The 15,040-nt window shown below is 38.8% G+C and overlaps 1 protein-coding gene across 8 annotated transcripts in view; it reads right to left on the bottom strand.

The window, feature by feature from the left end:
* Positions 1-15,040, bottom strand: part of MPDZ (multiple PDZ domain crumbs cell polarity complex component) — a 158,119-nt gene that overhangs the window by 24,228 nt on the left and 118,851 nt on the right. For all 8 annotated transcript variants that reach the window (XR_009211026.1, XM_058431233.1, XM_032137900.2 and 5 more), the window contains 5 exons: positions 13,642-13,804; positions 11,656-11,852; positions 10,415-10,506; positions 9,762-9,852; positions 7,583-7,663 (listed from right to left, as the gene is read on the bottom strand). Coding sequence is in view for 7 of the 8 variants with exons in the window: in XM_058431233.1 (XP_058287216.1) it covers positions 7,583-7,663; positions 9,762-9,852; positions 10,415-10,506; positions 11,656-11,852; positions 13,642-13,804 (624 nt within the window). In the remaining variant the exon portion in view is untranslated. The remainder of the gene's footprint in view (positions 1-7,582; positions 7,664-9,761; positions 9,853-10,414; positions 10,507-11,655; positions 11,853-13,641; positions 13,805-15,040) is intronic.

Raw genomic sequence — 15,040 nt, 5'->3', positions numbered from 1 at the left:
TATCTAGACAGCAAAAATACATTCAATAATTCAACCAAAACATTCAGCATTTACAAATTTTGTCTAATGACTGAATAGGTCATTCAAAACCAACCAAAGAATCCCGTTTCTTCTCTGGACTGTCGCTTGGAAATAACAACAGGGTCTAGCCCCTTCATTCTTTTCTGCCCCTCTTCTTCCTTTAGCAGGCAGTCTGCCATTACTGATGCAGAATCTGTCCTTTAGGGGGCTGGACACTCAGAGTTGTTTCTCCACAGAACAGCATTTCCATCTGCTGCAGACTGAAAATGATTCTCAGTCCCCAGACAAGCTCCTAGAACCTGCCAAGGCTGGGGAGCTACACCTACTTTGCTACATTTTCCATATTTCCCTTTATCAAAACCAAATGTTCAGAAATACTGGCTTTTAGCTTTAATGTTTATTTTAATAAAATTAAAGTAGAGTTTTTAATATTTTCATTGCTAGAGCTAGCAACCTTCTAATTTTTTCTCCAGAGAAAAGTTACAAAAAGCAAAGAAGAGAAAAGGGAATCTTGACATGGTTTCTCTGAAATATACACACAAGTTAAATGTGCCATCAGAGATGTTTATGGTCATGGCTGTGACATCAAGGTAGGTTTCAACATCATTTTAAAGACTATCAACATGTGGCTCTTCTGAGGTAGATTATTAATGCCTGATGAGTTTGAAACTGTCACTGACCATCTCTGTACTACCTTTCTCTTTCCAGGCAATCAGTCACATCTATCTGCCAGAGAAAGGTGTACCTTTAGAGTGAGCAGAACTGACTTTACCTTCTACCTAACTATAGAAATTTGGATATGCCACTTAACGTCTCTAATCCTCAATTTTCTTACCTATGAAATCTAGATTTTCTTATCTACAAAATGGAATAATAATACTTGTCACATAACAGCCACTAAAGTACTTTATTGGTACAGTGGGTATTTGCTGATTGTTTACCTAATACTGCTTCCCATCTTACCCCTCTATAAAAATTGATTTAGAATATCTAGCCTTCCCACCCACTCCTCTCTCTCCCCCACGTCCATATTCTCTCTCCCACCTTCTTCCCTCACCATGTTTCAGGCTGTAGATTAAAAATATGAGCAGAAATTCTTTGATACTTCTCCCTTCAAGAAGGAACCTAAAAGCATGGGCTAGACTTAGTGACTTGATTCTAACAAAGCGAATACAGCAGAAGTAATGGTGTATAACTTTACAGCTAGGTCAAAAAAGGCAAAGGGACTTCCTCCTTGCTGTCTCTCTTGGATAACTTGCTCTGCAAGATGCCAGCTGCCATTGTCCTAAGAAAACTCAAGCAGCCCCATTTAGAAGAAATAAGGCTTATTGCCAGCAGCCATTTGGGTAAATCATCTTGGAAGCAATGTCCAGCCCAGTCAAAACTTGAGATGACTGTAGCCATAGCTGGCAATGTGTCGGCAATTGCACAAGAGATTCTCAGCAGACCCCCCAGCTAAAATGCTCTGAAATTCCTAACCCATAGAAACTGTGAGACCATAAATGCCTGCTGTTTAAGTTGTGAAGTTTGGTGGTAATTTGTTACACAGCAAAAGTTAAGGAGCTCCAAGAATGGGGTTTGAACAACTGAAGTCAATTCTACAATTACAGTCCCATGGTCACAGTCCCTGGCTCAAAAGTAGACACATGATCTGAATTAATTCAATTAGGATGAATCTTGGAACTTTTGCTCAGAAGGCTTGAACAGCCATTCTCTCCCTTCCCCCAAGATACATGTAAAAGAAGTAGCACATGGCCCAACTATGGCTGGCAGCCATTCTAAAACCATGAGAAAGACAAGCCTTGGGATAAAGCTGACACTGAATGGCACAGTGTCACACAGACAGGGAAAAAAATGGGCTCTTGATGACACTATTCAGTCACAGGACCAACTACCCTTGAAGGTTGCTGACCTGAGTCCATAAATCCCCTGCCTTGATGAAACCTGATGGAATTAGTTAATTTTTTTGTTATTTGCAATAAGAGGAGTCCTAAAAGAAACAATAAGCTACAAATCTGCATGTATAATATGCCCAACTTCAACTAGAATACTACAAAAACAACGATATACACATCAACAAACAACTTATTGATATCAGAAAAGCAGGATGAGGCTGGGCATGGTGGCTCAGACCTATAATCTCAGCACTTTGGGAGGCTGAGGCAGGTGGATCACCTGAGGTCAGAAGTTCAAGACCAGCCTGGCCAAAATGGCAAAACCCCATCTCTGATTAAAGTACAAAAGTTAGCTGGGCATGGTGGTGCACGCCTGTAATCCCAGCTACTCAGGAGGCTGATACAGGAAAATCGCTTGAACCCGGGAGGTGGAGGATGCAGTGAGCCGAGATCACACCACTGCATTCCAGCCTGGGTGACAGAGTGAGACTCAGTCTCAAAAATAAACAAATAAAAAAAAAGAAAAAGAAAAGAAAAAGAAAAACAGGACGACACATAAGAAAGGATAACAGCATATGAATGTGCAATTTTTATCTAACTGCTCAACTTTCCAACTTACTTTTACCAGAGTGCATATAGTCCTTAGTAAGAAGAGATCTGAGATACTTTGCTTGGGGCTAGTTATTAAAACACTACCATACAGGGAATAGAAAACAAATTAACGAAATATATTTTTGTGGGTTTTTTTCTGATTTAAAATATTACTTTAAACGTCTTTTAGAGATGGGGTCTTGCTATATTTCCCAGGCTGGTCTTGAATTCCCACTTCAGCCTCCCAAATAGCTGGGACTACAGGCATGTGCCACCGCGCCTGGCTCCAAGGAAATATATTTTTGAACAATGAGTTGTATAATTAAACAGCTAGAAAACAGTAAACAAGAATTAAAAGTGGAATTAAGCTAAACAATTTAATATTATTTGGAGAATTATTTTGAAGGTAGAAGCTTCTTTAAAATTCAAAAGAAGAAAAACTTCATCCTATTTCAAGGCTTTCACCACATAAAATTGTATGGATATGAAACACAGCTTTGACAATCATAGAAGGCTACTACCTGCTTTGATGTATGGGTACTTTCCAAGTGCAAACTGTGCCAAAAATAAATCTTTAATCAAAAATGTTTTCTGATCAATTGAATTTGCATTTCAGTCAGCTACTATGAGTTTAGATTGTATGTATGAGAGCTTTCTGTTTATACTTCTATTTTCCCATTTTAAAAAATATAAAAGATTTAAAAAAGATAATTGAGTTGCCAAGAGTTCCTAAGGAGTCAAAACAGAACTAGAAATGAGCTGTTATTAGAGCTCCCACTTTTAGACAATGCAAAAATGATTCTCTTCCTGACTCTCCTGATCTCAACATTTTTCCCCGTATGCATGTACGGCACATAACCGTTCATTCATTCTTCCTTCGCAGATACCTACTCAGTCTGAACTATGTCGATGACACTAAGTAATGGAAAAAAAAGTGAGAATTTCTTCTCTCAACATGTGTGTGTTTTAGATGTACAGAAAAGATACTCACATCAAAGTTCATCACAGGAGACAAGCTCTAGGGTCAAACATGGTTAAGTGACAAATAAAATGAAAACATTAATAGTAAGCACTATATAAGCCAGAATATTGAAGTAATATTTCAAAATAAACAGAGGTGAGATTTAAGTTGGATCTTTAGTGTATGTAGGATTTATATAAGTTAAAAGAAATCAGAAAGACCAAGTGATATAAACCAAGGCAAAGAGGGATAAATTCTCAAAACCTTCTCCATGAGCTCTTGATTCAAATCAGTTTGACTGAAGTACAGGATTCCTAGAAGGAACATACAGGCATTTTAGAAAGGCAGATGGGGCCCAGTAGCAAGTTGAAGCAGGTAATGGATGGGAAATGGGACTTGGAGGCAGAAGACCAGAGTTCAATTCCAGCTCTACTATTTGGAGTTATGGGAACAGTTCAAAGTGGAGAAAATAATAGCAAGCTCGCAGGGTTGCTAAAGAGGTAAATAACATAATGAACAAATGTTACATTACCATTAAATTACTTTGTCAAATAACTAACTATAATTTAAAAATATATAGGATAGTAAAAATGACAAAAGATTTCAGCTGATTCATGAGTGTTAGAAGCTGTTTCTTTCTCCCTTCTTTGCTTAATTTTTACTCCTAGAGCCATGTAATAATGGGGTTAGGAGTGCCAGGCTTAGTGTAATATGTCACTCAACATCATTTGTAACAATGGCTTCCTCAAGAGATGTGTTCAAGGATATATTCTGTGGGGAACTCAGAAATTCATGGTTAGAAGTATTAACAAAAATAATTATAATAACTCACACTGTGGTAAGCACTTCGTATAAATTCTTTCATTTAATCTTTCCAATAGTATCTCTAATATAAAGGGATTTTCCTCATCTCATGAGGAAAGTGAGACCCAGACAAGTCAAACCGTACAGAAAAACAGCCTGTTCTACGGCAGGAGTGACATCACCTTGAAGTGAAACCGCGATGGTGACCAGTGTTTGACTCCTGCATACCAAGGTGTTCTGTAGCGAGCCCTGTAGCATAGGTAATCCTTCATAAAGATGTTTACCTAACCTCTCCACTGATAACAAGTTTCCGCAAGAAACTCTGAGACGTGACCAGCTACATGTCTTTATCCCTGCTATGTAAAGAATACTTTCTAGAGGGTGGATGCTGGGATCCACTGTCTTGTGGCCACCAGCAACATGGCTTCTGTACGTTAAGTCCCTATTAAGTATTTCTTTCCGATAAACTGGATTTGTCAGCCTCTTTCTTCAGAATCCCAGCTCCCTCAGTCTTTGGAGGTTGCTTTGCATATACCTGCTCACCATGGAACAAATGGCTTGCCTATTGCCCAGAGAAGTTAAGTGACTCCAAAGCCCACACTTAAAATCATTAAAATCATGGTTAATTGCCTCTTCTGTCTAGCTACTTTTAAAAGATTCTTGTACGTTCCCCTTACTTACTTTGGCTTTCATCAATAAATACATTCTAGCTACCTGAGCTTTAGATTTGTCTGAAATCTACATATAAATGGAAGCTTTCAGTGGGCAATACATTGAGGTTCTCCAAGGTCTTGCATTCCTCAATAGCATCTAATTTAGAAAGGGAAGTACACATAATAGACAACTGCTGAATAAATAAAAAAAGGAGGCGAAAGGCAGAAACCAGCTTTTATACTGCAGAATGAAGGAACCTTGCTCATTAGCTCATCCAATTCCAACAATAACCCTTAATACAGGCAGCCCCATTTACAGAAGAAGAAAGTGAGGACCAATGGGATTAAGTGATTTATAGGCGATCACTCAGGATGTGAGAAGGGCTTCTGACAGACAGCACAGGCTTCTGTCCACCCATCCAGCACAGGCTTCTGTCCACATTGCTAAATGCCCAGCCAAAGAACTTGAATATATCTGTTTGGAAATGAACGTCTTTGGGAGGTTCTGAGTAGGGGATTAAGATGCTATGAACATCTATCAAGCACCTTAATCAGGTAGCCTGATGTGGAAATAGAAAACATCAGAGAAAATCAGTGACACGTAGCCATCGGGCAACTCTATACCAGCTTATTCATTCCTAATTATTAAAACAATAATAACAGCAACCAATACTTGTATATGTGTGCCAGGTGCTGGAAACTGTACATATGTATATTTGGTTTTCACAATATATACTTAATTCTCACTACAAGTCTATGAGGTAAGTTGGACAATTATTAAGTCCATTTTCAAAAGGCAAAACTACTATGTACCGGTTAAGAAACATGTTCGAAGTCACAGTCTCATAGATAGTGAGTGGCAAATCTCAGTCTCTGACCCAGGTGGTCTGGCTTTAAGTCTGTGCTCCCAACCACTACAGTATGCTGCTCTTTATTCATCTAACATGTTCATTCCACAAACATTTCCTGGGCAGTCATTATATCCTAGAATATACTAAGCCTTACATGATAAATTAAAATCAATACCATGAAAGGATATTTAAAAATTATCTAATTTTGGACTTTTCTAAAGATCACCATAAACAGATTTTTAAAAAAATCATTCATTATAAAGTATTCAACAAACATTTAAATGTTTCATAATTAACAAATTATAGGGAAATGACTGCACTATTAAATATTATAAACTCTTACTTCAGGATTTAGGAGGAAAAGAAACTAAGAGCAGAAATCAGAAAAGGAAAGAGGAAGATGTCATCTCTCTTAAATGGCAATAGAATGAGGGATTCTCAAACTGAAGTGTATGGACTTCTTGAAAGAAAGGTAAAAAGACTTAGCCGGGTGCGGTGGCTCATGCCTGTAATCCCAGAGCTTTGGGAGGCTGAGGCGGGTGGATGACGAGGTCAGGAGATCGAGACCATGGTGAAACCCCGTCTCTACTAAAAATACAAAAAATTAGCCAGGCGCAGTGGCGGGCGCCTGTAGTCCCAGCTACTCCGGAGGCTGAGGCAGGAGAATGGTGTGAACCCGGGAGGCGGAGCTTGCAGTGAGCCGAGATTGCGCCACTGCACTCCGGCCTGGGCGACAGAGCGAGACTCCGTCTCAAAAAAAAAAAAAAAAAAGAAAGGTAAAAAGACTTTAATAACTTCTTTTTAACCACAACAAAAATAGCCCATGATAAAGACTTCTCTTATATGTATAGTACAAGACTAGAGCAATGCATTTTTGTGTATGGTTATCTACTGTAAAAAACAACAGCAATAAAAAAATCAATATCATCAGGGTATTTTTTCCCCCTGAAAACAGAAGCTGACCATGTGCCAGGATAAAGGTACTATTATCATCTTCAATTTACAAGTGAGGAAACTGAGGCAAAGAAAGATCATACAATGTGTGAAGCAAGTACTTGACGAAGCAAGGATTCAACCCAGACAGAATGACTCTGGAGCCGAGGCTCTCAAGCATCATGCTGCACTGCCTCCTGGTTGCAGAGTGGTAATATGGACCACTCTCTTTCCTTCTGTCTTCAGCATTTCCTATAAATATTCTCTGACCTCCCCACCCCACCTCCTGCCTTCCTCTTCTTCCTGGGCACTTCACTGCTCTTTCAGCTTATACTCATGCTCATCCATTGTCCACCTGCTTACCTGCATGAACCTGAAACACCCAAATGCATTTATAGGTGTCTGTTCAGCAAATTGCCTTTTTAAGGCAATCACCTGAGTCGAAAGTTCACTTCTAAATATATGAGCTTTCTTATTTTTAAAGGACAAGACTATAACTTCTATTTCTTTATTTTTATTTCCTCCGTAGCAGGACCTCAGTAAAGGAATCAATGGACAGATAACTAAACTTCATAATTTGGAATAATTATAAAAGGGCAAGCTGGACCCCTGATAAAGTATCAGTTAGCACAGTCATTTTCAAACTTAAATGTGCATAAGGCAGGTCTAATAAAACACAAACTTCTGGGCCCAACCCTAGAGTTTCTCATGCAGCAGATAAGTTTGAGTGGGCCCAAGTGTTTGCAATTCTAACAAAACCTCAGATGATGCTGATGCTGTTAATCTGGAGACCACACTTTTGAGAACACAGTGAATTAGAACACTGATGTAAAGGAACTCACATTATTTCATTCCAATTCAAAGCAGATTTACCTTGGGAAGCTCCAGATGTTGCACATTTTTAAATGAACTGAGGTCCACAGCTGCATCAGAAGTAGTAACAGTTGGCTCTGTCTGACAGAGGGAAAGAAATGACAAAAAGGGCAACTGAGTGTTAGGAATTTTGATTTGTTTAAATATAAGGGCCACTTATTCAAAATTATTTTATACATTATATAAAATTATTTTAATACGTTTATTTATTTTAATATACTATTGCTATTTTAATACATTTATTATAATACATTTTTGCTATTTTAACATTCTATGGAATTTATGAACATTATATTCTCTTCAAAATACTTATGAGGTGTAACTGGACAGCAATCAGTTGAGAGCACAGATAGACCAAGTGGCTTGAAGACTGCCTGGGTTTACTGTATAACGAAAACCGATGGCAGCCCAGCTACCAAATGGTGAAACTCAGTGACAGAGCATCAGCAGAAACACCATTCATTATTCTTTACTGTGTTATCAAGTGAATCGAAAACTTTAAGGAATGTTATTAAAATACCCCATTTCCTTAAGAGACATATTTAGTACAACTAATATGAAAACAAAATATATTACGTTATAACCTAATTATCTTAAGTAACCACGTGGCTTAGTTGAACGTTAGGAGCAGCCAGAATGAGACAACGATTTGTACATCTATCTTATGTATACATAAGCTCTATGTTTATATATTCATTTAGGAAAGAATGTTTCTCTTCCTACAGGTACCCCCATTGATAATCGCCAAAGTTCCTCTAATTTTAAGCTTTTCATTCTCTACTAACTCCTTTTATTCATCATACACACGTATCCAAAGCTTTCCTAAATCAAAACAAAACCACTCTCCCAATTCTCTGTCACCTCTCCTTGACTACTTGTCCATAATTTGCTTTCTCAAAAACCACTAACAGTCTCCTAGTTATCAAACCCAAGGGACTCTTTCTACTCATCTTCTCACTTCTTGCTACATGGCGGCATGTAGAGCTGTGGAGTGTACCCTTGAAGGACACTCTTCTCCGCTGCTCTGCCACATGGCCTCCCGGTTCTTCATAGTCTCTGATCTCTCTGTTAGCATTCCTCCTTATTGTTGCTACCACATGATTCTGTCCTTGGCCCTCTTTCTCTCTAAATGCTCTCTGTAGCAAGCACGTCAGCCTCCATGGCTAAGAAATGCCAAATCTGCATATACAGGAAATCATCTCTAAACTGGAGACCAAATGTCCCAATGTACATTTTTACCAGGCTATCCAACAGGCACTTCATTCTTAACCTGCCCCAAATAGCATGGACCATATTTTTGCAAATATCTTTCTGTATTTTCTATTCAGTAAAAGACAGCCATCCCTCATGTCACTAAGTCAGATATCTGAAAACCTTGTATATCCTGTTTTATGCTCCAGTCCAAAGAGCAATATCTGGTATTAGGCAGAGTACTCAGAAAATATTTGTTGGATAAACACATCTTCAACCATTCATTTTTCCTCAATGAGTACATTTAGTTGGGGATGAAGTATTACCAATCTATTCCCTGAATTATTCCAGTAATTATCTTACTTCCTCTAACTTAACTTCTCTCCCCTGCTACCTCTGATTTTTCTCTACAGTACTGCCAGAGAAATTTTTAACTATACATTTCTCATCCTTTGAGCTCCACACTGCCTCAAAGACAAAGCTGGCACATGTTAGCCTATCAACGTATCCCATGATCTGACCCTGTCCCCTTTAACATTGACCCTTTCCTCAACCAGCTCCCATTCCCTGCCCCTCGTTGCTCAGTGATGCTCTATAATATAGCTTCCTGCACTGGCCAAAGTCTCCATGCCATTCCTCACTCCATGCCCTCCGCTTGCAACATTTTTGCCCCCCAAATCTTCCAACATACACTTCATATGTAACCTTCCCTATAAAGTTTTATCCTCAATTTCTTTTCAGAGGCAGAACTGGTAACTCTTTTCCTACCTTCACTATTCCCTAGGCAGACTACAAGTACTCTTCACATAAGTGGTATGCTTATTTCCATGAGTGTCTTCTTATACTAGGATGTACACATCTTGAAGGCCAAGGCTATAACTTATCTACCTCTAATATCCCTCTCTAAGTGTTATGTAATTGTTGACTGAATTAATAAGGCTCACATCAATCAAGTCTTCCCAGAGAAACAAACATAAGTTACATATACCTCCTTATTTTGAAGATTTTCTGAGTTAGAAGGCAAAGGTTCTACTGCATTTCCAGGACATACGGCCATCTGATTCACTGCATCTTTGTTTCTAAAAGCAAAAAAGCAACAACCTATTATAACGTAATGGTATTATTTTCATTCTCTTACTTCAAGAGTCAGAAGGTTATTAGAGAAAATTATTTAACTCCCAAAACCTGGAACTATGACACTTACAAATTTACAAATGTTTTCTTTTCTTTTTTTCTTTTTTTTTTTTTTTTTTTGAGACAGAGTCTCTTTCTGTTGCTCTGGCTGGAGTGTAGTGGCACAATCTCAGCTCACTGCAACCTCCGCCTCCCAGGTTCAAGTGATTCTCATGCCTCAGCCTCCCTAGTAGCTGGGACTACAGGCACGTGCCACCACACCCAGCTAATTTTTTGTATTTTTTTTTTTTTTTTTAGTAGAGACGGGGTTTCGCCATGTAAGCCAGGATGGTCCCGATCTCCTGACCTCGTGATCCGCCCGCCTCAGCCTCCTAAAGTGCTGAGATTACAGGCATGAGCCACCACACTCGGCTACAAATGTTTTCTTTTCATTCTTTTCATTCAAAAGAACTCAGAGTAGAAATGCTAATAAAAATATTTGGTAAACTAGCAAAAGAAAATGATCACCTGATAAAAATTATTTTCACTTTAGAAGGGGCACATTTAATGATTGATGAGGCATTCTGATGACTTCTTCCATATAAAATCTGACCATTGATCTGTGAGAAATAAATATCATTAGTTGGGCCTGAAATCTTAGTATCATAAAGTTTTATCATCCTTCCTCATTAATGAAAAGCACATTTTTTCTTCCTTTAAAATATATTTTATATTAAATGTTATATATTTTCCTCCCCAGAACATGAACCTGACTTTTCATGGTGAATAAAGAATAGCTCATGTTTAAAGCCTGCATTAAAATAATGCAAATGAAGTCTGACATCCACGGACTGCTGATAAAGAGGCACCACTTGGACCAACCTCAGGAGAGTAGACAGCAAATTTCCTGGCAGGCACTGGGCTCCCAGCATGCTCTGCACAAAACGAGGGCTCTGTGGAAAAACTTGTGACCTGCAAGACCATCCTGGGAAGTTCCTTACTGTCATATTTCCCACTTAGTCTCAAAACGAAAGCCCTGGAAATAGGTCACTGGGAGAAGAAATGCTGAGTAGATTCAGGATTTAGGCAGCAAACTGTGCCTAAACAGCACAGTGCCTAATGCAAATGACTGGCTCAGTCATTTGGTCATTTAGCCACTGCTGACTGAGCCTCCCATGTCTACAGGGAAACATACTCAGCATGGGAAGAGTACAAAGGCAGTATAAAATCATGTGGATCCTAGCCCAGGAGGGGCAAGGACAAACAACACAAGCAAATAAAATTCTAAACCCTATAAAGTATGGTCCACAAATTTATTTTGTTTGGCAGGCTGAGTTACTGCTTGTTATTTAGCCTTAACCTTGACCCCACCCCACCTCACCCTCATCACTTCTCCCATTAGTGATTCAAGTTCCAGAATGTCCAGTGGGTCAGCCTCTGGGGAATGACTGGTCACTTGGCTTTTCAAAAACTCCTAATAAAAATGCAGCACACAAAACAAATGCTTTTGAAGTGTGAGCTTTATTACTATCTTGGGGCAAAAATTGTTTCTGGTGCTACACAGTCATGACCTTTTAATGGAAGTTAATGGGAACATGGACTCTACTTAGAAATTTGGTTTAGAGCCAGATTTGCTGCAATGCAACTATTTTATTCAGCAAGCAATGGCTTTCTCAGTCACTATAAGGTGTGGGTGATTTTCTGGAAACTGATGGTTCCATTACACTTATAAAACAAGAATAAATTTAAAGTTTTCCACAAAAACTTACCTCTAGAAGCTCATCTGCAATTTGCAATCGACCATCTTTTCCTGCAGCTCCATTTGGATCAATCCCCACTATGAAGACACTCATCCTGGATCGGTCTTTGTTCCCAGCAAGACTTAGGCCCAAACCACTATGACCTTTCTCCAGTTCAATCATATGCAGCTCGCCTGTTAGGGTTCCATAACGCTCTCTGATATTTTCTACATACAACAACAACAACAAATACATATTTAAAGTTAATTTACAGTCAAATGCTTTACTGTGGAAAGCTATTTAGTTTTACCTCAAAAGGGCAGATTTTATACCAAAATGTAATCTTTGTCAGTTAAAAGCTAAATAGACTAGCCACTTGGGCATCAGGACTGGTTTCCTGGAGGACCCAAACTTTGAGGAATTTCTTTGCATCTAGGGTGCAGAGAGCACAATGTCTGATTAATCAGTTCACCTTGGGGTGGTTATACCAAAGAGAAGTAATTCATATTTACAAACTATCAAAAGACTATGATTAAACCAGAAACTTGATCATTTGCAGAGGAGAACAGAACTAGGGCATCCAGAATATCTGTGTTCACTGATCTGTGGGAGCTTTTCTCCCATAGGAATTTCAACATTGTGTATCACATCATGTTGGGCAGTTGCTTGGTAGATCTATGCAAAATGAAGAGAATGAGCTTTCTTATTGCACAGAGCTATTAGGCCAGGACAACTTGATATATGTATCCCAGCTTTGGGACACACGTCCTAATTAGATGAGACCATTGACATCTCCTACCCCACATCTTCAAGAGGTGATGGTTATTGTGCACACTCTTTAATCTAAAAGGGCTGAGGCCTCACGCAGGTGCTCCAACGCACAGCCACAGATGAGCGACCAGCCAACAGCCAGCCCAGTTGGGCCCAGTCACCCACTGCCCTTTGATAGATTAATAATAAATTATTGTTTTATGCCATCACATTTTGGGGTGGCTTCATAATAGAAAACCGAAACATTCCAGTTCACGTTTTCCTCAAGAGTACATTCTGACCACACTGATTGTTAGCAATATGCTCTAGTGTCACTGAGAACAGACTGAGAAAACTGCAAACTTTACCAGTCATCTTAGAAAACGTTACTATTATGGCTAATGGGCTAATGCCATGCATTCTACATTGATTCTTAACTGCATCAATTTCATAAACTATTTCCTGACTCCTTCCACAATACAGCAGCAGAACTTTTATGTTCTGTACTTCCTAAAAAGATGTACTACAGCTTTCTTAAAGGAAATAATTCGATTTTTAAAATAAAACTTTTTAAAACAATGACATTGATAACTTTGGGCTGAATTTTAAATATTTTCCTGCAAAATGGTATTTCCTTAGAAAACAGAGACTCCCTATTGGTCCTAGTAACAGCTGCCTATGAAAGACTGCTGGGCGCCAGGCGCTGTGCTTAGCACTCTTTTGGCACTATCTAATTGAATGTTAGCAACCTGAGGGGAGAACTCCATTTTAAAAAGAGAGATAACCACTAGGCTAAAGCTTAGAGACAGTTAAACAGCTTAGTCAATGCCTAAAGTTTTTATCTCCACAATTATACTATGTCACCATTCTGGTATAGAAAATACACCAGAAGTTCAAGGTGTGATATCAACAACAACCAGATTTTACATGAGGAATCTGAGGCCCAGAAAGGGGTGGTGACTTGTTCGAGACACACAGTGGCTGATTCAATACTAGCTTCTGAGAGAGTGCCCTGTCCTTATTAATTCTCATACAAAAGGCAGAGTGAGCTTTAACAGCACTTTTAAAGGAAAGGAAGAGCATGATTTCATGCCTCAGGAATGTATGCTGTATTCAAGCAAAACAAACACTATTTCTTCCCACACAGAATTGCAGTATATATCACAAAGCTGCAACATACTTATTTATCCAGGGCAAAATCCTTGAGAAACTCGGAGCTATTTTAATACCTCTTATAATTAAATGCATCACAAAAAGACAACTTACTCCAGCTGTAACCAAACTCATCCTCTTTGTCCACATCTTGTGAGATTTTGCTTGCAGATGACTGTGTGTGATCACTACCCATTTCTGCAAAGGCTGAAGGAGGGGGTGGGGGCACACTGCACAATGGAGCCTTCTCTGGCTCTGACTCTGACTGACTGGGTGCCTGTGGGAACAAAAAGAATGCAGTGGGTTTGTGCAGTCTAAGGAAGAAAACTTCAAGAAGAAGAAATAAGAGTATACTGTCAAAAACAAAGACTGGCTTTAAAATATCTAACAAATAATGGAAAGCTCATATATGTATATAACATATATATAAAATATCTAACAAATAATGGAAGGCTCAGATTGTTAAATATTTTATATATTTTATATATATATATACACATATATATGAGCTTTCCATTATTTGTTTGATATTTTAAAGCCAGTCTTTGTTTTTGACATATTCTTATTTCCATATATATCTATTTATATATACAGATAGATAGATATGAAATATTAGATGGGGATTCAGGTAAAGTTTAAATATATTAAACCAAGTAGTATCAGAGAATAATTCGCTAAACTTTTATTTGCTATTTTAAGCCAATGAATTAATGAATTTGAAGGCTTAAATGACTTGGTAGAAAATTGTACAAACTTTCCCCTCTAGAAAAAAATGTCATTTAAAAGTTACAACTTTTGAGTCTGGGTAAGATTTGAGGCATCTAGAAAAATCTGCCAAGAAACTTAAGAAAAAAAAAAATTAACAAAGAAGTTGCCCTTCAAAGCTTATTAGTGAGACTAAATATAAATAATTATTTATTACTACCTGAATCCTCTCTCCATATGATTCTCTTAACAAATCCAGGACAGTAGGCCGGGCGCGGTGGCTCACGCTTGTAATCCCAGCACTTTGGGAGGCTGAGGCGGGCGGATCACGAGGTCAGGAGATCGAGACCACAGTGAAATCCCGTCTCTACTAAAAATACAAAAAATTAGCCGGGCGTGGTGGCGGGCGCCTGTAGTCCCAGCTACTCGGAGAGGCTGAGGCAGGAGAATGGCGTGAACCCAGGAGGCGGAGCTTGCAGTGAGCCGAGATTGTGCCACTGCACTCCAGCCTGGAAGACAGAGCGAGACTCCGTCTCAAAAAAACAAATCCAGGACAGCAAGTATCATACATGCAGGCTTGTCTACCAGGGAGCCAGTTTGTTAGCACAGAGCACACACTTGGATGTGAGAGGCATGGTTTTAGGGACAACACCAGCTTTCCCTTGCCAAGGCAGATCACAAGATAAATGAGGAAACACAGGAGGCTCCTTAATAGAAAGCCAAAGCATGGCATACTGGCTATCACTTAGGGTCATAGGTCCTATTTCAAAAAAAAAAAAAAAAAAAAAAAAAAAGGACTTGGCATCAT

The sequence above is a fragment of the Hylobates moloch genome, unplaced genomic scaffold (genome assembly GCF_009828535.3).
Source record: "Hylobates moloch isolate HMO894 unplaced genomic scaffold, HMol_V3 SCAFFOLD_19, whole genome shotgun sequence".
Taxonomy (NCBI): Eukaryota; Metazoa; Chordata; class Mammalia; order Primates; family Hylobatidae; genus Hylobates; species Hylobates moloch.
This window is presented reverse-complemented; position numbering and strand designations above follow the sequence as displayed.